General features: G+C 46.4%; 1 protein-coding gene across 1 annotated transcript in view; it reads right to left on the reverse strand.

Moving 5' to 3' along the window:
* LOC137304580 (thrombospondin type-1 domain-containing protein 4-like) overlaps nt 1-13027 on the reverse strand; it is a 99543-nt gene extending 86516 nt beyond the window's left edge. The window contains exons 1-2 of the mRNA XM_067973226.1: nt 12791-13027; nt 11675-11850 (exon numbers count right to left, since the gene is read on the reverse strand). Of these exons, the coding sequence (XP_067829327.1) occupies nt 11675-11850; nt 12791-13027 (413 nt within the window). The remainder of the gene's footprint in view (nt 1-11674; nt 11851-12790) is intronic.
* Nucleotides 13028-16943: the final 3916 nt, after the last annotated feature.

Raw genomic sequence — 16943 nt, forward strand, 5'->3', positions numbered from 1 at the left:
TTATTTTAATTGTCTGGAGTTAATAGTCCTAATATTCCTCTGGGTGGTACGCCAGGGCACAAGTGGCACACAGCACTCCAGAAGTGTACCCTTCCCAGGAGTCACCTGATTTTGTGTTGAGCCTCATTACCATGTTGTGGGCACATGTTGAGTGCAAACTGTACCTGTGACTGGGTGCATGCTTATTGCGGGGGAGGAAAACTCAAGCCTGCAGCCTATTAAAGGGGCTGGAACTTGGTGGATGGCAGGGATAGAGCAGGAACAGTGAGACTAGCAGAGGGCTCCATTGATGCTGCAGAGCTGAAAGAACTCATATAGGTTGCCATTCTGTCCTTCAGTTGTATTGGTTTCTGTTGAATTGGGATCGTTCTGTGTGAAGCTGGCGTTGGCACTTCTACGTCAAGAATGGGAGAAGCTACATGGGAAAGATCATCTGGGGTTCCATATTTCGACGATGACACCATGGAAATGTTGCCCCAAGAATTGGCAGTCTTAGTTCCCCATCATGGCCGGTAGATCCCTAGGAATGTCTCTTGAACAATTGGACAGGCAGTGACAGCCTAGGCTAGTGCCAGCAACATAGTACAGCGGCTTCCCTTGGCTGTCTCCATTTTCCTCTTTTGTGTACTCACTGCTCTAGCAATAGCCATGTTGTGCAGCATGCAGCACACAATGACGATGCAGAAGAATTGGTACAACTAGACTGTTTGACCATGCCAACGAAGAGTGTAATGATTGCTCTAGGGGAGGCATGGGTTTCACTATATTGTCTGTCTCCGCCCCTATCTCAGCTCATCTGCTGCTGAAACCCTCATCCGTGCATTTGTTACCTCTAGACTTGACTATTCCAGTGCTCTCCTGGCCGGCCTCCCACCTTGCACCCTCCATAAACTTGAGCTCATCCAAAACTCTGCTGCCTGTATCCTAACTCGCAGCAAGTCCCATTCACCCATCACCACTGTGCTCGCTGATCTACACTGGCTCCCGCTCCGGGAACGTCTTGATTTTAAAATTCTCATCCTTGTTTTCAAATCCTTCCACGGCCTCGTCCCCTCCCTATCTCCTCCAACCCTACAACCCTCCGAGATCTCTGTGCTCCTCCAATTCTTGCCTCTTGCGCATCCCCAATTTTAATCTCTCCACCATTGGCGGCCATGTCTTCAGCTGCCTAGGCCCTAAGCTCTGGAATTCCCTCCCTAAACCTCTCCACCTCTCTAACTCTCTCTCCTCCTTTAAGACACTGCTTAAAATCTACCTCTTTGACCAAGCTTTTGGTCACCTGTCTTAATATCTCCTTATGTGGCTCGGTGTCAACTTTTACATTGAGTTACATCGAAACCAAAGCACAGATACAGGCCATTCGGCCCAACAGGTCTATGCCAGTGTTTATGGTCTACATGAGGCTCCTTCCTCCCTACTTCATCTAACCCTATTAGCATAACCTTCTATTCCTTTGCTTTGTTTGATAATGCTGCTGTGAAGCACCGTGGGATGTTTTATTACGTTAAAGGCACTATATAAATGCAAGTTGTTATTGTTGTTACTTCAGGCTGGTGCAGAGGGATCATGAACCACAGTAACGAGAGGTGTCCCTAGTTCCCCAGAATCCAACCCTTCACCAGGTCAGTGACCAGAACAATCTCATGACACAAGGTGCACATTGACAGAGGGTACAGTAGCATACTGGTTATGTCAGAGGCCTGGACTAATTATTTGAACGCGAGTTCTCCGACACCATGGCAATTTGAGAATTTGAATTCAGTTTAAAAGTAAAATCTGGAAATAAAAAACTGGCATCACTAAGAGGGATCATGAAGCTGTTGGATTATTCTAAAAACCCAACTGGTTCACTAATGTCTTTTAGGGAAGGAAACCCGCTGGCCTTACTCTCTCTGGTCTATATGTAACTCCAGTTCCACACCAACGTGGTTAACTCTTAACTGCTCTCTGAAGTGACCTAGCAAGTCACTTCGTTGTATCAAAAAAGTGCTACAACTGCAGCATTTCAAGAAGACGGCCCACCACCACCTTCTCAGGGCAATATGGTGGCCAATAAATGCCAACCTTCCAGTGACACCTATATGCTGAAGAAATAAGCCCTTTCTATTTATATAAGTGCCATCCTGACCAGAGGAGCAATTTGGGTCCCATCAATTACTCCGTGCACTTTGGAGAAGTCAGCCAGGTGGAAAAAGCCAAGTGCTTGGCTTGCGAGTCAGGAATATAGAGGCCATTTCATAAATAATGACGCCACTCCTGCCATTTCTATACCTGTAACATTTAAGGTTTGGTTTGGTGTTAGAGTGCACAAGTTAATAACTGTAGAAACCTTAAAATGCCATGAACTTTACTGGCAGTTGAAGGATTAAAAAATATTAAAATAATCAGCCTTTCAGAAATAGAAAAATAAGACAGTCGTATTTCACTAATCAAGTTTAAAGTTCCACCTTGTAACTCCTGGTAGTGGGTGCTAACTGGTGCTTCCTTTCAAGGGAAAATTCTATGCCTTGAAAACTTTGGGGTCGATTTTAGCACCCGCGATCGGGTGCATTCCTGGCGGGGGGGCTCCGAAAATCGGGGATTCCAACCCGCCCACTTCCAGGTTTCCCACAGACGCGCTGACATGCGCGCGCAGCCCCCGCATGTGGGACTCCCGCCGGCAATTAAAGCCAACGGGGTGCCACTTAAAGTATTTATCTTGGTATTTCAGGTCGTTTACAGACCTGATTAACGAGATATTTTAGGAGGGTTGGGATTTTACAAACAACTGGGACTGTTTCCCATACGGGGGAAAACACTCCCAGTTCAAATGGACGTGTTGCAGCCATCAGCCTGTGGCAGCTGACAGGTGGGTGGGAGGCGGGGGGGGGAAGAGACCCTCACTCATTGCAGGAGGCCACTCTGTCACTTTGGACAAAGTTTGGCCTCCACCACCCTCCTCCTAACAATACAATTCACCAACTTGCACACTTACCCCGGTGTCCAGACACATTTACCGACCTTGCGGACCCCCTCAGATGTACATCTTCCGGATGGGGGCCGCCGTAGCTGCAGCCATGACTTCCTTGGAGGGCGAACAGCATCACCAGCCTCGCCGGCCACGCCATCCACCTCTGACACGTGGAGCTCTACAACAGTTCTGTGACACATCCACCTGCACAGCAGGAGGGAGGGCAAAGGCAGAGAGAGATGCGTCGCAGAGGGCACTACCCTTGCCACAGGGTCTACAGACCGAGGCTCAGCTTCCTGGACCTCTCTGAGCAGCAGTGCACACGGAGGCTCAGAGTCACTCGACATGTAGTCGTGGACATCTGCAGCCTCCTTCATGCCGAGCTGCTCCCGGCTGGCCCGAGCACCATCTTCTTACCTGTCGCTGTCAAAGTCACCACTGCCCTCAACAACTTCCCTTCCGCATCCTTCCAGGGTGCCACCGGGGACATCGCCGACGTCTCTCAGTCGTCTGCACAAAAGAGCCCTGCAAATGCACCTACTCCCACTCTGCAGTGACATAATGGGTGGCATCAGTTGTGGGTCTTCATTGTGATCCTCAGGAAAGGGCATTATTGCACACACCAGACAAGATTCGCAAAGACGTGGCAGTAGTGGTGCCAATATAATATAAGGAATCTTACAACACCAGGTTATAGTCCAACAAATTTATTTTAAAATCACAAGCTTTCGGAGATTATCCCCTTCGTCAGGTGAATGAGTGAAAAGGTTCTCAAATCGCATATCTTATACTAGGCTGGGACATGGATACCACCATCACACGAGAGGACACCACCCACCAGGTACATGGTTCATACTCCTGTGACTCGGCCAACGTTGTCTACCTCATACGTTGCAGGAAAGGATGCCCCGGAGCATGGTACATTGGCGAGACCATGCAGACACTGTGACAACGGATGAACGGACACCGTGCAACAATCGCCAGACAGGAGGGTTCCCTCCCAGTCGGGGAACACTTTAGCAGTCAAGGACATTCAGCCACCGATCTTCGGGTAAGCGTTCTCCAAGGCGGCCTTCGAGACACACGACAAAGCAAAATCGTCGAGCAGAAGTTGATAGCCAAGTTCCGCACCCATGAGGACGGCCTCAAGTGGGATCTTGGGTTCATGTCATGCTACACGTAACCCCACCAGCAAAAAAAAAGGGGGGAAAAAAAAAGTTATGTTTTTAATATTCTCTCTCTCTCTCTGCCATTTGGGTTTCTTTCTGTCTGTCTGTATAATTGACACAATGTATATCCAGTGTACTGGGACGTGTGCTGTTCTCCGTGACTGGCCTGTTTGAATAACAACGACACCTTTTGATTGGTGTGATGCTGTCCCAGCCTAGTATAAGATATGCGATTTGAGAACCTTTTCACTCATTCACCTGACGAAGGGGATAATCTCCGAAAGCTTGTGATTTTAAAATAAATTTGTTGGACTATAACCTGGTGTTGTAAGATTCCTTACATTTGTCCACCCCAGTCCATCACCGGCATCTCCACATCATGGCCAATATATGTAATGTGAGTTGGTCAGAAATTAAATATAAGTACAAACCATGACAAACCCTCAAACACCCTTGTGCATCCCCTTCATGCTCACGACACGTTTGCCTTACGCTGCCTACTGCACATATCTGATGCATGCCCTGTGGCTGCAGCACAGGTAGTGGCAGGTTGAGTGAGGCTGACCGTGAAAGAGATGCATGAGAGGGTGAGTATGTGATAGAGCCATGAGATTGTATGAGGATTGGGTTGAGTGGTAGTGGCGGGATGAGTACTGGTGAGGTGAGTAAGTGCAGGTAAGATGAGGATGAGGTTTGAGTGGGTATGAGGGGTAATGTAACAGAGTAGTGTTGGCAGTGCAGAAGGAGATGTGGGGTGGGGGCGGTGATGTGGCAGACAGAGTGTAGGGGAATGAGTAAGTGTACTCACTTTGGCTGACCTACTTAGGTCATTGCAGCGCTTCCTGCTTTGTATGCAGGTGGGCGATATGTTGGTGGTGCAGGTGACCTCCTCTGCCATCTCGAGCCAGGCTTTCTTGGTGGCAGAGGTTGGCCGCTTCCTGCCGCCCGCCGGGGGGAGGATTGCTGTCCTCCCCCTCCTCCTCACCCCATCCAATGTTACCTGGAGTGAGGCATCATTAAACCTGGGAGCAGCCTTCCCCCTGGGCTGCTCCATGCTGTACTTTTTCCTATTTCTTGCAGCATCAGTCAGTGGAGGACTGCCCCTTTAAATACAGCTCCTCCAGCTGACAGACCTTACTGTGCATGCGCAGTCCGCCCGCCGCGCAGCTTAGCAGTGGGGAACCCGGAACAAGAGGTAAGTGGATCCAATCAGCCTGTGATTGCGTTCGGGGCAGGCTGATTTCACCGGGCGCGTGTCCCCCCCCCCCCTGCCACGAACCCGCCGCCCTGGTAATATCGGGCCCTTTGTGTTGGAGGGGGATGTATAGAAACTGTTTCCTCCTGTGGGCGGGTCCATCCCGAACAATGGGACATAAATATAAGACAGCAACCAACAGATCAAATAAAGAATTTAGGAGGAATTTACAGAGAGTGGTGATAATGTGGAGTGGTTGAAGCAGAGAGAATTGATACATTAAAGGGGAGTGCAATTTCTCCTCCTACCCGGACTTCAAGGGTTAAGATACGAGAAGCGATTACACAAATTGGGGTTGTATACTCTAGAGTTTCGAAGGTTAAGGGGTGATCTGATCGAAGTTTATAAGATATTAAGGGGAACAGATAGGGTGGACAGAGAGAAACTATTTCCGCTGGTTGGGGATTCTAGGAGTAGGGGGCACAGTCTAAAAATTAGAGCCAGACCTTTCAGGAGTGAGATTAGAAAACACTTCTACACACAAAGGGTGGTAGAAGTTTGGAACTCTCTTCCGCAAATGGCAATTGATGCTAGCTCAATTGCTAATTTTAAATCTGAGATAGATAGCTTTTTGGCAACCAAAGGTATTAAGGGATAAGGGCCAAAGGCAGGTATATGGAGTTAGATCACAGATCAGCCGTGATCTTATCAAATGGTGGATCGGGCTCGAGGGGCTGAATGGCCTACTCCTGTTCCTATGTTCCTAAGGGGAGGTTTGATAGATTCTATGTAATTCTATGTAAAAATGCGGTTGAAATTCCTCTGCACACTATTCCTGGTTCATCTGTTAATATGTTTCTATGAAATTCCTGTGTGAGCTATTTCAACAAAATCATAACCTGTTTATTTTAAACGGTGCAGCTTGCTCCAGTCAGATGGAAGGGTGTTAAAATAATGCACAAAGGATTTGACACAAATGCATTCACCAACAACTTGCATTTATATGATATTTTTAATGTAGAAAAGGTCCCAAGGCACTTCATAGAGAGAGGAGAAAAATAGATAAAAGGAACAGAAGCTAATCCATGGAGATTTATAGGAGGCCAGGAGAGATGGGAAGGGTAAGTAGGGTAGCTGTGGGTGGGGACGTTTTTGTCAAGGGTGAGGGGGTAGCTGTGGGTGGGGAAGTTTTTGTGAAGGGTGAGACTGAGTGAAGATAGGAGAGAGCCCAAGGAGTATTTAAGAAGTTGCTGATATTGACAACTCGCTTGGTGCACAAGCTAAGGGAGGAATTTAGTGAAGTCAACAGAGGGCTTGGGAGGGTGGAACATGACAAGAATTTTAAGTGAAAGGCAAGAGGTATGTAAGAGGATGAAATGTTAGAAAGAGGAGAGAGTACCAGAGGAGTGGGAGCGAGACCGAGATAGGACTTGGCAATAAGAGCAATGCCCCTGCCACTGTGACGTCGACAGGTCAAATGGTGGAATGTATAGCCAAGTGGAGAGGCTTTGGCGAAGGGGAAAGAATCACCCAACATGAGCCATGTTTCCTTCAGCACCAGGATGTAGATGGATTCCTCCACAACTAGGTTGTGAATGGCAAGAGCCTTGTTCCTAAGAATGACACTGACCAGGACAGTGATTGATGGCCCAGCAACAGAGTCAGTAGCGAAATGGAGAGGAGATAGAGAATTTAACCCTCAAGGAGCAAGATGATCACGAGGAGTGAAGGTAAGACAGTGGAGTTGCCTCTCTGGGAGAGCCAGCGAATAATGCTATGGGGAGTGTGGCAGAGGATACTGAGGGAAGTGAAGAGGCAGGCTCCAGGTGAACAGTTTGCTCCTTGAGCCCTTGGGCTTGTTCAAGAGGGTGTTGAGTCTGGGATAGCAGCAGGAAAATAGGTAGGCTTAGGAATGGTGTTGTGTGGGAGGACGAATCTGAGGATTCACGGTGCTGGGAAAGGAAGTGATGAAAGGGGTGTGGCCGGAAGTATTGGAGAGCCAAGATGCTCGAGAGAGAGAGAAAAAGAATGAGAGAGAGAGAGAGGTGAAAGGGTGGAAAAAAAAGTGAACAGAGTGAAGAGTAGTGGCCACAAATGAGTAAGAGGAAAAGTGGGAATAGGGACTGAGGTCCAGAACGGCAGCCAAAATGTGCATGCAGATGGACACAGAAGGAAACCATAAATTACATGACCAGTGGTGGGGAGTTAGGCTCAGCAAGGAAGGAGCTTAAGGTACGGGCTAATATGAGAGAGGAAACCAATCCAATAATCAGAGAGTGTGGCTTGAAGAGGATGCCTCCAATTGGAGGTGATGGAGATGAAGGTGGTTCAGGAACAAACATTCATCTTTGAGGCAGCAGCAGGAAAAGGGCAGTCCGGGATCCAACAGAGGAGTAAAGTACAGTTCAGGAGCCATTAATTATACACTGATTCACGGGGTATAACTGCTGTATATATTACATGGTCTCATCCATGGCAGTGCTCATTCTAAGCAGATCTCAATGTGCAGTTTCACAAGTAACATACTTTCCATGCTTCAGACTGCAGAGTGTATTTAATGAAAGCTGGAGGAGGTCATTTGGTCCATCGAATCTGTGCTGGTATTTTGCTAGAACAATCGAAAACTAATCCCACAGCCCTGTTCTTTCACCACACTGTCCCTCCACTTCAAATATTTATCTGCTTTTCTCTTAAAAAACGCAATTGTCTCTGCCTCAACCATTCTTTCTGGTAATGCAATGGACAGGCTCCACTCCTCTTCACACCACTCCAAGCGCTACTGGCCCAGATTGCGGCCTTGGTATACTGGACGTGAGAGTTGCTGCCTCCAGTATAGAGGCTGAAATCCAGCCAGTAGTGCTGGGAGTGTTGCTTTGGGGTGGGGGAGAAAGGCGATTGCAGAATTAACTTGAGAGGGAGTGGGGATCGGGAGCATGACCTCTGGGAAGGGAAATGAAGTGTACCAGCACACTAGGTTGGAAAGGGACAAAAAAGGCAGAGTGAATTGATAAGAGGCAGCAGAATGCCAATATGAACTGGAAGGGTCGGAGAAGAGTGTGTCTCTGTAAAAGGACGAGGAGTTCGATGGGGTATATTTTCTCTGTGACCTGGAAGGGGTAATGGGGGTTGGATCTGGGAGAGTAGCCACGGGGCTAACTTTGAGTAAATGTTTTGTTTATTCATTCTCAGCGTGTGGGCGTCACTGGCAAGGCCAGCATTTAGATTTTAAATTAACAATTGAACTAGCATCAACTGCCGCTTGCAGAAGAGAGTTCAAAACTTCTACCACTCTTTGCGTGTTGAAGTGTTTTCTAACTTCACTCCTGAAAGTCCAGGCTCTAATTTTTAGGCCAAGTCCCCTAGACTTAGACCCCCCCCCAACCAGTGGAAATAGTTTCTCTCTATCTACCCTATCCGTTTCCCTTAATTTCTAGAAAACTTCAATCAAATCACCCCGTAATCTTCTAAATTCCAGGGAATACAACTCTCATTTGTGTAATCTTTCCTCGTAATTTAACCCTTGGAGTGCAGCTTTAATTCTAGTAAATCTATGCTGCACTCCCTCCAAGGCCAATGTCTTGAACATCGATAGCGGTTTAATGCAATTGAGCAGCTTATTCGGAACTTCAGAGGGCAGTTAAGCATATTGGCTATATTGGTGTGCGACTAGAGTCAGATATAGGCCAGACTGGGTAAGGACGGCAGGTTTCCTTCCCTACAGGAATTTGCCAGTTGGGTTTTTACAACGCTTCATGGTCACTTTTACTGATACCAGCTTTTTATTTCCCTAATTTTTAAAACCGAGTTCAAAATCTCAAACTGCTATTGCAAGATTTGAACTCCCCTTCTCTGGATTCCTAGTCCAGTAACATCACTACACTACAAGATAATCTGATTGGTTTATTGAAAATCCAAAGTCACTTTTTCTTTTTTTCAATTAAAAATCTATTAATTGTTAAGTATAAAAGTGTTTAAAATTAACCAGAATGTATATTTTTTAGTGTAAAAATTCAATATTTTTCTGGTGGATCATCCCCCTACACCCCGTAGAAACGGACCAGCTGTTTTCTGTCCTCAATATGTTGATTCCTCCTTCAGGATTTCATGTACTTACGTTTTTTCCTCCAATACAAGCGAAGGACTATTGTGTGTAACTAGCGTTTCAGTTGCTAAGCTTATATTACTACTTGTTTTCATATATCAGTTACACTCTTGAGTTGTCGGCTTTCTGTGACTGTGTCAGCTTTGGCTAGTTTTCTAATTTGGTAAATTTATGAAACATTCTTTCCCTGTTCATCCAATAAAAAGCTTCCTAATTTAAAAAGCCTTAATTATTTTACAATCCGTAAGCCACAAGATTCAAATATTACAGTCCATGGGAACAGTAGTTCTAACTGTTCCTGACATCGGGCTACTGCTTTTCAATTACCTGAAGTAACATAATGCTGTGTTGCAACACAACAATGGGCTCTCTACTTTGGAACACTTTCCCAGCTACTTGCCCTCTGCAAATAGCAGTCTGGATATCTACATAATTACTCAGTCAGCAAACAATTACTGTTGCAGCCTCACTGGAGTGGTGGTAGGCTCTAAATGACTGTTTCACTGGACACCCACCATTTCCTTCACTGAACATACAGCATTAGGGACAATGTGAACAATCATGATCAGTAACATTAATGATTAGTTAGTGATGTGTTGGAGCTAGGGTTGCCAACTCTGGTTGGATGTATTCCTGGAGGTTTGATCATGTGACATTTAATCATGTGGCATTTGATTGCGGGACATTTGTAAAATTTTAATTGATGTGATGTAACTGTAATGAACCTATAAAGAATCTGTAACGTACCTGTTATCAAAAATGTGTATTGAGTGTATTGCAATGAGGCACCCTAGAGTGTCATGAACTGCAATTATGTCCAATGTGTTCATTGAACTGTACTTGATGTAACCTGCAAATTGTATAATCTGTATTGTGTACGTTTGGAATGTGATATGACAACTGTATTGTATGTATTGCTGCAAATTTTATGAATAAAGTATATTTTTTGAAAAAAAAATTTGATTGCGGGACATTTGCAAATGTTATTTAATTTACTGTATAAAGGTTGGGTCCCCTGTACTTGAGTATCTTTTCTTGCGCATAACAGCATTTTTAGAAAAAAAAATATTAAGAATAGTTAAAGGATATCCATGTTGAAAGCTCTTGCTGCCACTCTCACCTTCACTCCACGCTCACTTTTATTTTGTGTTGTTTTGACAGTTACCTTGGAAACCAGCTCCTGTAGGAGCTGAGGGCCACGTGCTGATACATTTAAAACCTTTGTTTCATAGATATGATGACACAATATGGAAGCCTGACATGTTCTGTCTAATTTTAAAATGTAAAAATTAAGCCCTCCAACCACTTTCATGGCCCAGAAGTGCCCCAGTTAATCAGCACAGCGATTAGAGGCAAGTGGGGAGAAAGGTCAGGAGTCGATGCGATTTAACAGCAACGAGGTCCCATGACGAAAACACACCTGCCACCTAAAACTAGCTTAGTATCTTTAATTCACACCACACCAGGCGGCTGGGTCTGGAATGACTGCTAATTGCTCTGTAACTAGTGCCATGTTTGTCTTTGTTAATCTGTGACTAACTTTAAAGTGCAAACAGTAACACTTAAATTCTGCACCAATAACCGCTGATGTTCAACCTGCACAAGGGAACAATCAGCAAATGATTGAAGCCTAGAAATGGACTCCATTACCTGCATCACCAAATATGGCGCTGCTTAGCACACCTTCATATGATTAAGTTAAAAGAAAGACTTGCATTTATATAGTGCCTTTCACAACCTCAGGACGTCCCAAAGGGCTTTACAGCCAATTAAAAAATTTTTTGCAGTGTAGTCACTGTTGTAATGTGGGAAATGCGGCAGCCAATTTGCGCACAGCAAGATCTCACAAACAGAAATGAGATAATGGAACATAGGAACAGGAGTAGGCCATTCAGCCTCTCGAGCCCGCTCCACCATTTGATAAGATCATGGCTGATCTGTGATCTAACTCCATAGACCTGCCTTTGGCCCATATCCCTTAATACCTTTGGTTGCCAAAAAGCTATCTATCTCAGATTTAAAATTAGCAATTGAGCTAGCATCAATTGCGGTTTGCGGAAGAGAGTTCCAAACTTCTACCACCCTTTATGTGTAGAAGTGTTTTCTAATCTCACTCCTGAAAGGTCTGGCTCTAATTTTTAGACTGTGCCCTCTAGTCCTAGAATCCCCAACCAGCGGAAATAGTTTCTCTCTAATGACCAGATAATCTGTTCTAGTGATGTTGGTTTTGAAAGTTGCTTTTCAAAAACTTCACATACTTGTTCTCGTACATTGGTACCTCTTCCTGAGGTACATATCCTTCCCTCACGCGCCTTGGCATCCGCTCGGTCCCATTAGGACGCTGCGATGTAGGAATAGGTTTCCCTGCCTCATCCGCAACATAGTAAGGCACCCATGATGCATGCGCTGGAAGCTGCACGAGCTCCACGGTCACCTACCATGGGGGAGACTTGACCGACACAATGCAACACAAGAATCGGAAACCTGCAGACAGCAATTTGCTCAGGGCTACGGAGACACACAGGCTCAAACTGTGCATACAAAGTACTTTTCTCCTGGGTTGCCAGTAGCAGCGCCCGGGAGATCAAACGTCGATTCTGAGAGTCTTCTGGACAATTCGGAAAGATTGGCAACCCTAGCTGGAGCACAACCCCCAGTGTTTCTATATGGGTACGTATCTAATTACAAACAGATAAAATAAACTTCAGCAAAGGACATTTATGCAATTTCTCTGCTGGCAAGTATATTAGAGGGATTTTTTTTTAAATTAGAAAAGAGCAAAGCAATAACTAGCAATATGTTTTCAATCAGGGTTGAAATATGTAACGCTGCAATGAGTTATTGAATTTAGAATTGTATCTCCAGGAGGGATCACAGATTACAAAGGGGATTTTCAGTGGCTCCAATGGGTGGAAACGGGGTGGTACCACCCCAAAATCACAGGGGAAAACTTACCACCCAGTTCCCACTCCTCATCTGTTCAACCACATCCTGAAAGGGGCCTACCGCTGGGCAGCCAGAGAGCCGCCTGTTTCAGACAGTAGACACTTTTACTATGCAAATCAGGGTCCTATAACATTTCTGCGAGCTCGCTTCCTGCAGCACTGTTTGCTTGTTACTCCTACGTCTGCTCCTCCTATTTCTCTAGCCAGACTGGAATTGCCAGAAGAAACTCCATGAAGAAAAAAAGTGCATTGCCAGAAGCCTATTAAGTATTCAGAATATTCTACAGCCACTACAAGCACTTTCAGTCTAAGTAGCTAAAAACCACAATGTAATACAAACAAAATGTCTCCCACAACTTTCCAACATTTTGCTCGAGAGCATTGAGGACCCTTTAAATATTGCTGGGACTGGCCGTCCCCAGCTTGTACCACCCATGATTTGTGTGCGGCATTAGACATTAGCAGGACAGCTTGGGCAGAGACAAAAATGGTGTTGGTGATCTTGCCAATGTCTTCCAGCTTGGGTTCCCTGGGGCTCGGAAAATTTGGCAGTTGAAGAGAGGCGAGAACGGCCGGATCCAGCGGGTAAATGCTTTTCCAGCGCCGCTGCTGCGCCAGGAGGAGCAGGAGTGGTTCCCCCCCGGGACTCTCAAGCAAAACTGCCATGATTTCCGTATCCCACCCTGCGATCTGCTAACTCCCAGCCAGTGATGTCTCCACACAATCCGATCTCTTCTCCGCCCCCCCCCGCGAGCTGATCTCGCTCTCCCCCCACCCCTGCGAGCCGATCTCTCTCTCCCCCCCGCGAGCCGATCTCTCTCTCCCCATCGCGAGCCGATCTCTCTCTCCCCACCGCGAGCCGATCTCTCTCTCCCCACCGCGAGCCGATCTCTCTCTCCCCACCGCGAGCCGATCTCTCTCTCCCCACCGCGAGCCGATCTCTCTCTCCCCACCGCGAGCCGATCTCTCTCCCCCCGCGATCCGATCTCTCTCTCCCCCCACGAGCCGATCTCTCTCCCCCCCCGCGATCCGATCTCTCTCCCCCCCCGCGATCCGATCTCTCTTCCCCCCCCGCGATCCGATCTCTCTCCCCCCCGCGATCCGATCTCTCTTCCCTGCGATCCGATCTCTCCCTCCCTCCATCCCTCCTCTCCAGAATCAGGCTGCTGCCTTCTACAACAGACATTCCCACCAGGCAGCAACCGCCCTCTCAATCTGGCTGGCTGTCGGGTGGGAAACGGAGTAAAAAAATTCTACTGAGGCCCTACCATTAAATTCGGCAGGAGCTCGCCTTCCCGGTATTTCCGGGTTTCCTGGCCGCTGGTGGGCGCTCCCACTTCCTCCCCACCTCCCCGTAAATATCGGGGTCATAAAGTTGTATTTGCTCCATATGAAACAAGAGTAGCTACATAATTCTAAAGACAAACAACAAGGTTCTACAAATGCTCAGTCTGTTGCTGGTTAGTCTAGTCTCTTTGATGAAATCGCTAGTAATAAATGACATGGACAAAGCAGTGGAGTCTGCACTTAAGGTAGTTTTGTGACTTCAGATCCTGCTGCTAAGCTCAGCCTTGTTTATACTCCAGGCTGACTCCACAATCCAGCCCAAAAAAGGGAGCCTGGATCGGTGACTCCCGCAATCTTTGCACAACCAGGCGAAAGCTGACTTGCCAGATTCAATGACGTAGGGCCTCGGTTTAACGCCTCATCCAAGAAGAATGTATCTTTGACAGTGCAGCACTCTCTCAGTACTGGCACTGGAAGTGTCAGCCTGGATTTTTAAGTATCTAGAGTGGGACTTGAGCCCCATGACCTTCTGACTCAGAGGTAAGAGTACTAGCCACTGAGCCACAGCTGACACTTTAATCTGCTCTCTGCATATTTTCCATGAGTACATGGAATACAACGAATGGAAGAGGTGGGGAATCATTAGGGTAGCAGCTGATAAAGGGGAAGAGGTATGGGCAAGGCCTCACGGAAGGAAAAGCCAATATGGAAGCACAAAAGTCAATCTGCGGCCAAGTGGCAAAGTGACACTGCACGCAAATTCTATTTGATTTCGTGCTTCTCCATAAGCTGGCTGCAAATGTAGTAAAAATACATCTGATATACGTAAGCGTGATGTTAATCGGCTCCAGCATGCTGAAGGAAAAGGACTCTTAAAAAGGTTGAAGGCCTGTTAAAAGGATTGTTAATTTACACGTTGTAAAAAGACCACACAGAATAGGACAGATCACCATAGTAACTTGACCGTAGCTACATGAAAAATCGACTTCAGGACAGCTGGAGGTAGTTTGAACACCTGCCTACTTAAATTGATTACATCGTGGACACAGAGAAAACAAGTGAAGTGTCAATCAATCGCGGTGTTGTATTTGCAGGAGCCTATTGTTGAGAAGCCACCGCCCCAGAGGTGTGGTTCAAAGTAAAAGACTTTTAAAGCTAAACAGAAGTTAAAGTTGCTCAAGAAACACAGATCCAACGTGACTGCTCCAACCTCCACTTTCACCTCCTGGCAGCACCACCTCACCTGGAAGTTTCATAACTGCTCGCTACCACACAGCTTGATGCCTTGATGCAGGCTTACAGATTGCCTGTGAAGCAGATGACCTGGCTACAAGGGAAAGCCATGCTAGACTACAGCAGTGTCCATCAAAATACTTGGAATCTTCCCAACAAGCTTGAGCCAACCATGAGTATATAACTTTAATTTTGGGGTTAGTCTAATATAGACACTTGGTGCCCGATAATAATGCAGAGGCAGGATTTTTTTAAATTTATTCGTTCATGGGATGTGGGCATCGCTGGCGAGGCCAGCATTTATTGCCCATTCCTAATTGCCCATGAGAAGGTGGTGGTGAGCCGCCTTCTTGAACCGCTGCAGTCCATGTGGTGCCAATGCCGGGTGGTCCATCCAGTTTTATTCTTATTATGACTTTTTTTAGCGAGATTGTACAACTGAGTGGCTTGCTGGGCCATGTCAGAGGGCAATTAAGAATCAACCATATTGCTGTGGGTCATAGAGGCCAGATTGGGTAAGGACAGCAGGTTTCCTTCCCTAAAGGACATTAGTGAACCAGATGGGTTTTTATGACAATCCAGTAGTTTCATGGCCACCATTACTAATACCAGTTTTTTTAATTCCAGATTTTATTTAATTAATTGAATTTAAATTCCCCAGCTGCTGTAGCAAAATTTGAACTCATGACTCCGGATTATTAGTCCAGTAATATTTTTTTAATTTGTTCACGGGATGTGGGCGTCGCTGGAAGGCCAGCATTTATTGCCCATCCCTAATTGCCCTTGAACCACTATGCTACCACATAACCACTATGCTACCATCCCCGTAATGGGGGATTGGGGGGGGGAGGTGATAGGAAGATTTTTTGGCATGTTGGAATGTCCTATTTCAACATAGATGCCTGATTATCATTTTACTTTTGGGTTTCGCATCTCCAATGTGCATCAGCGGGCGTGATGTGCACCCGCATGACGCGATCTCAGTTAAACTATTTAAAGGGCCAATTCAAAAATAAAATTTGGAGGAGTTGGAAACACACAGTAAAGTTAGAACATAGACTCAGGACGTTAAAAGGCGGTGCCCCATTTCAACGACACCTCACTTGATGTACTCCTGGGTGCAGTAAGGAGCAGGAAGGGGGTAATACTCCCCAGCAACGGCAAGAAGAAACCTGCTGCTATTACCAAGACAGCATGGTTAGAGGTGGCTGAGGAGGTCAGCAGCAGGAGTATTGTGCCCCGTACCTGGATCCAGTGCAGGAAGCGGTTTAATAACCGAGCCAGGTCAGGAAAGGTGTGTACAGTTGCAGATTCACTTACGTCCTGTAGTGCACACTGCACCCCTCTCACTCAGCCTTGTTAAGCTTATTCCATCACATTGCTTCTCACTTCCTCACCTCCCCACCTATCCATTCACCATTATCACTCACCCCAATCCTTATGCAATGTGATGCATCTGCCTGATAGTCAGCCTCACCGAATGCGCTGCATTTATCGTGTGAACAAGTGCCTTAAAGACACTCATAGGTTTGTCGTTTCCCCCTTGCAGGAGAAGCGAGCACAAAAATACAAGGGAGAGGGAGAGGACTGGAGGTGGCCCTCCACAGATAATGCAGCTCACATCAGCATGGGAAGAGGCCATGGAGATCGGTGGCACATCTGTGTCCCTGACCATCAGAGATGGAGAGACTGGGCCTTCGCAGTTACCTGGTGACAGAATTAAATATCTCCAACCCACATCTCATACAAGGCTCAGTCATATTGACTTGATTTCAGCAACGAGTGACATATGATCATCTGAATTATGCTAACTTCCAACATTTTTACATTGCCATTACTAATTCATATCCGTCTCTTTCCTCCAGGACATTCACGCGAAGAACAGCAGCCCGTACACTTTCCAGACGAATGCAAAGTCCCTAGAGGTGACCACACTATACAGAATAGATTGCAGGGTGGTGATACCATGCAAGATGACATCATAGAGGCTGGATGCGGACTCTTTCACACTCTCCGCCCTAGTGGTAAAACACCTAAGCATGCCTTCCAATGCCTTGTACAG

The sequence above is a fragment of the Heptranchias perlo genome, chromosome 38 (assembly GCF_035084215.1).
Source record: "Heptranchias perlo isolate sHepPer1 chromosome 38, sHepPer1.hap1, whole genome shotgun sequence".
NCBI classification, from domain to species: domain Eukaryota; kingdom Metazoa; phylum Chordata; class Chondrichthyes; order Hexanchiformes; family Hexanchidae; genus Heptranchias; species Heptranchias perlo.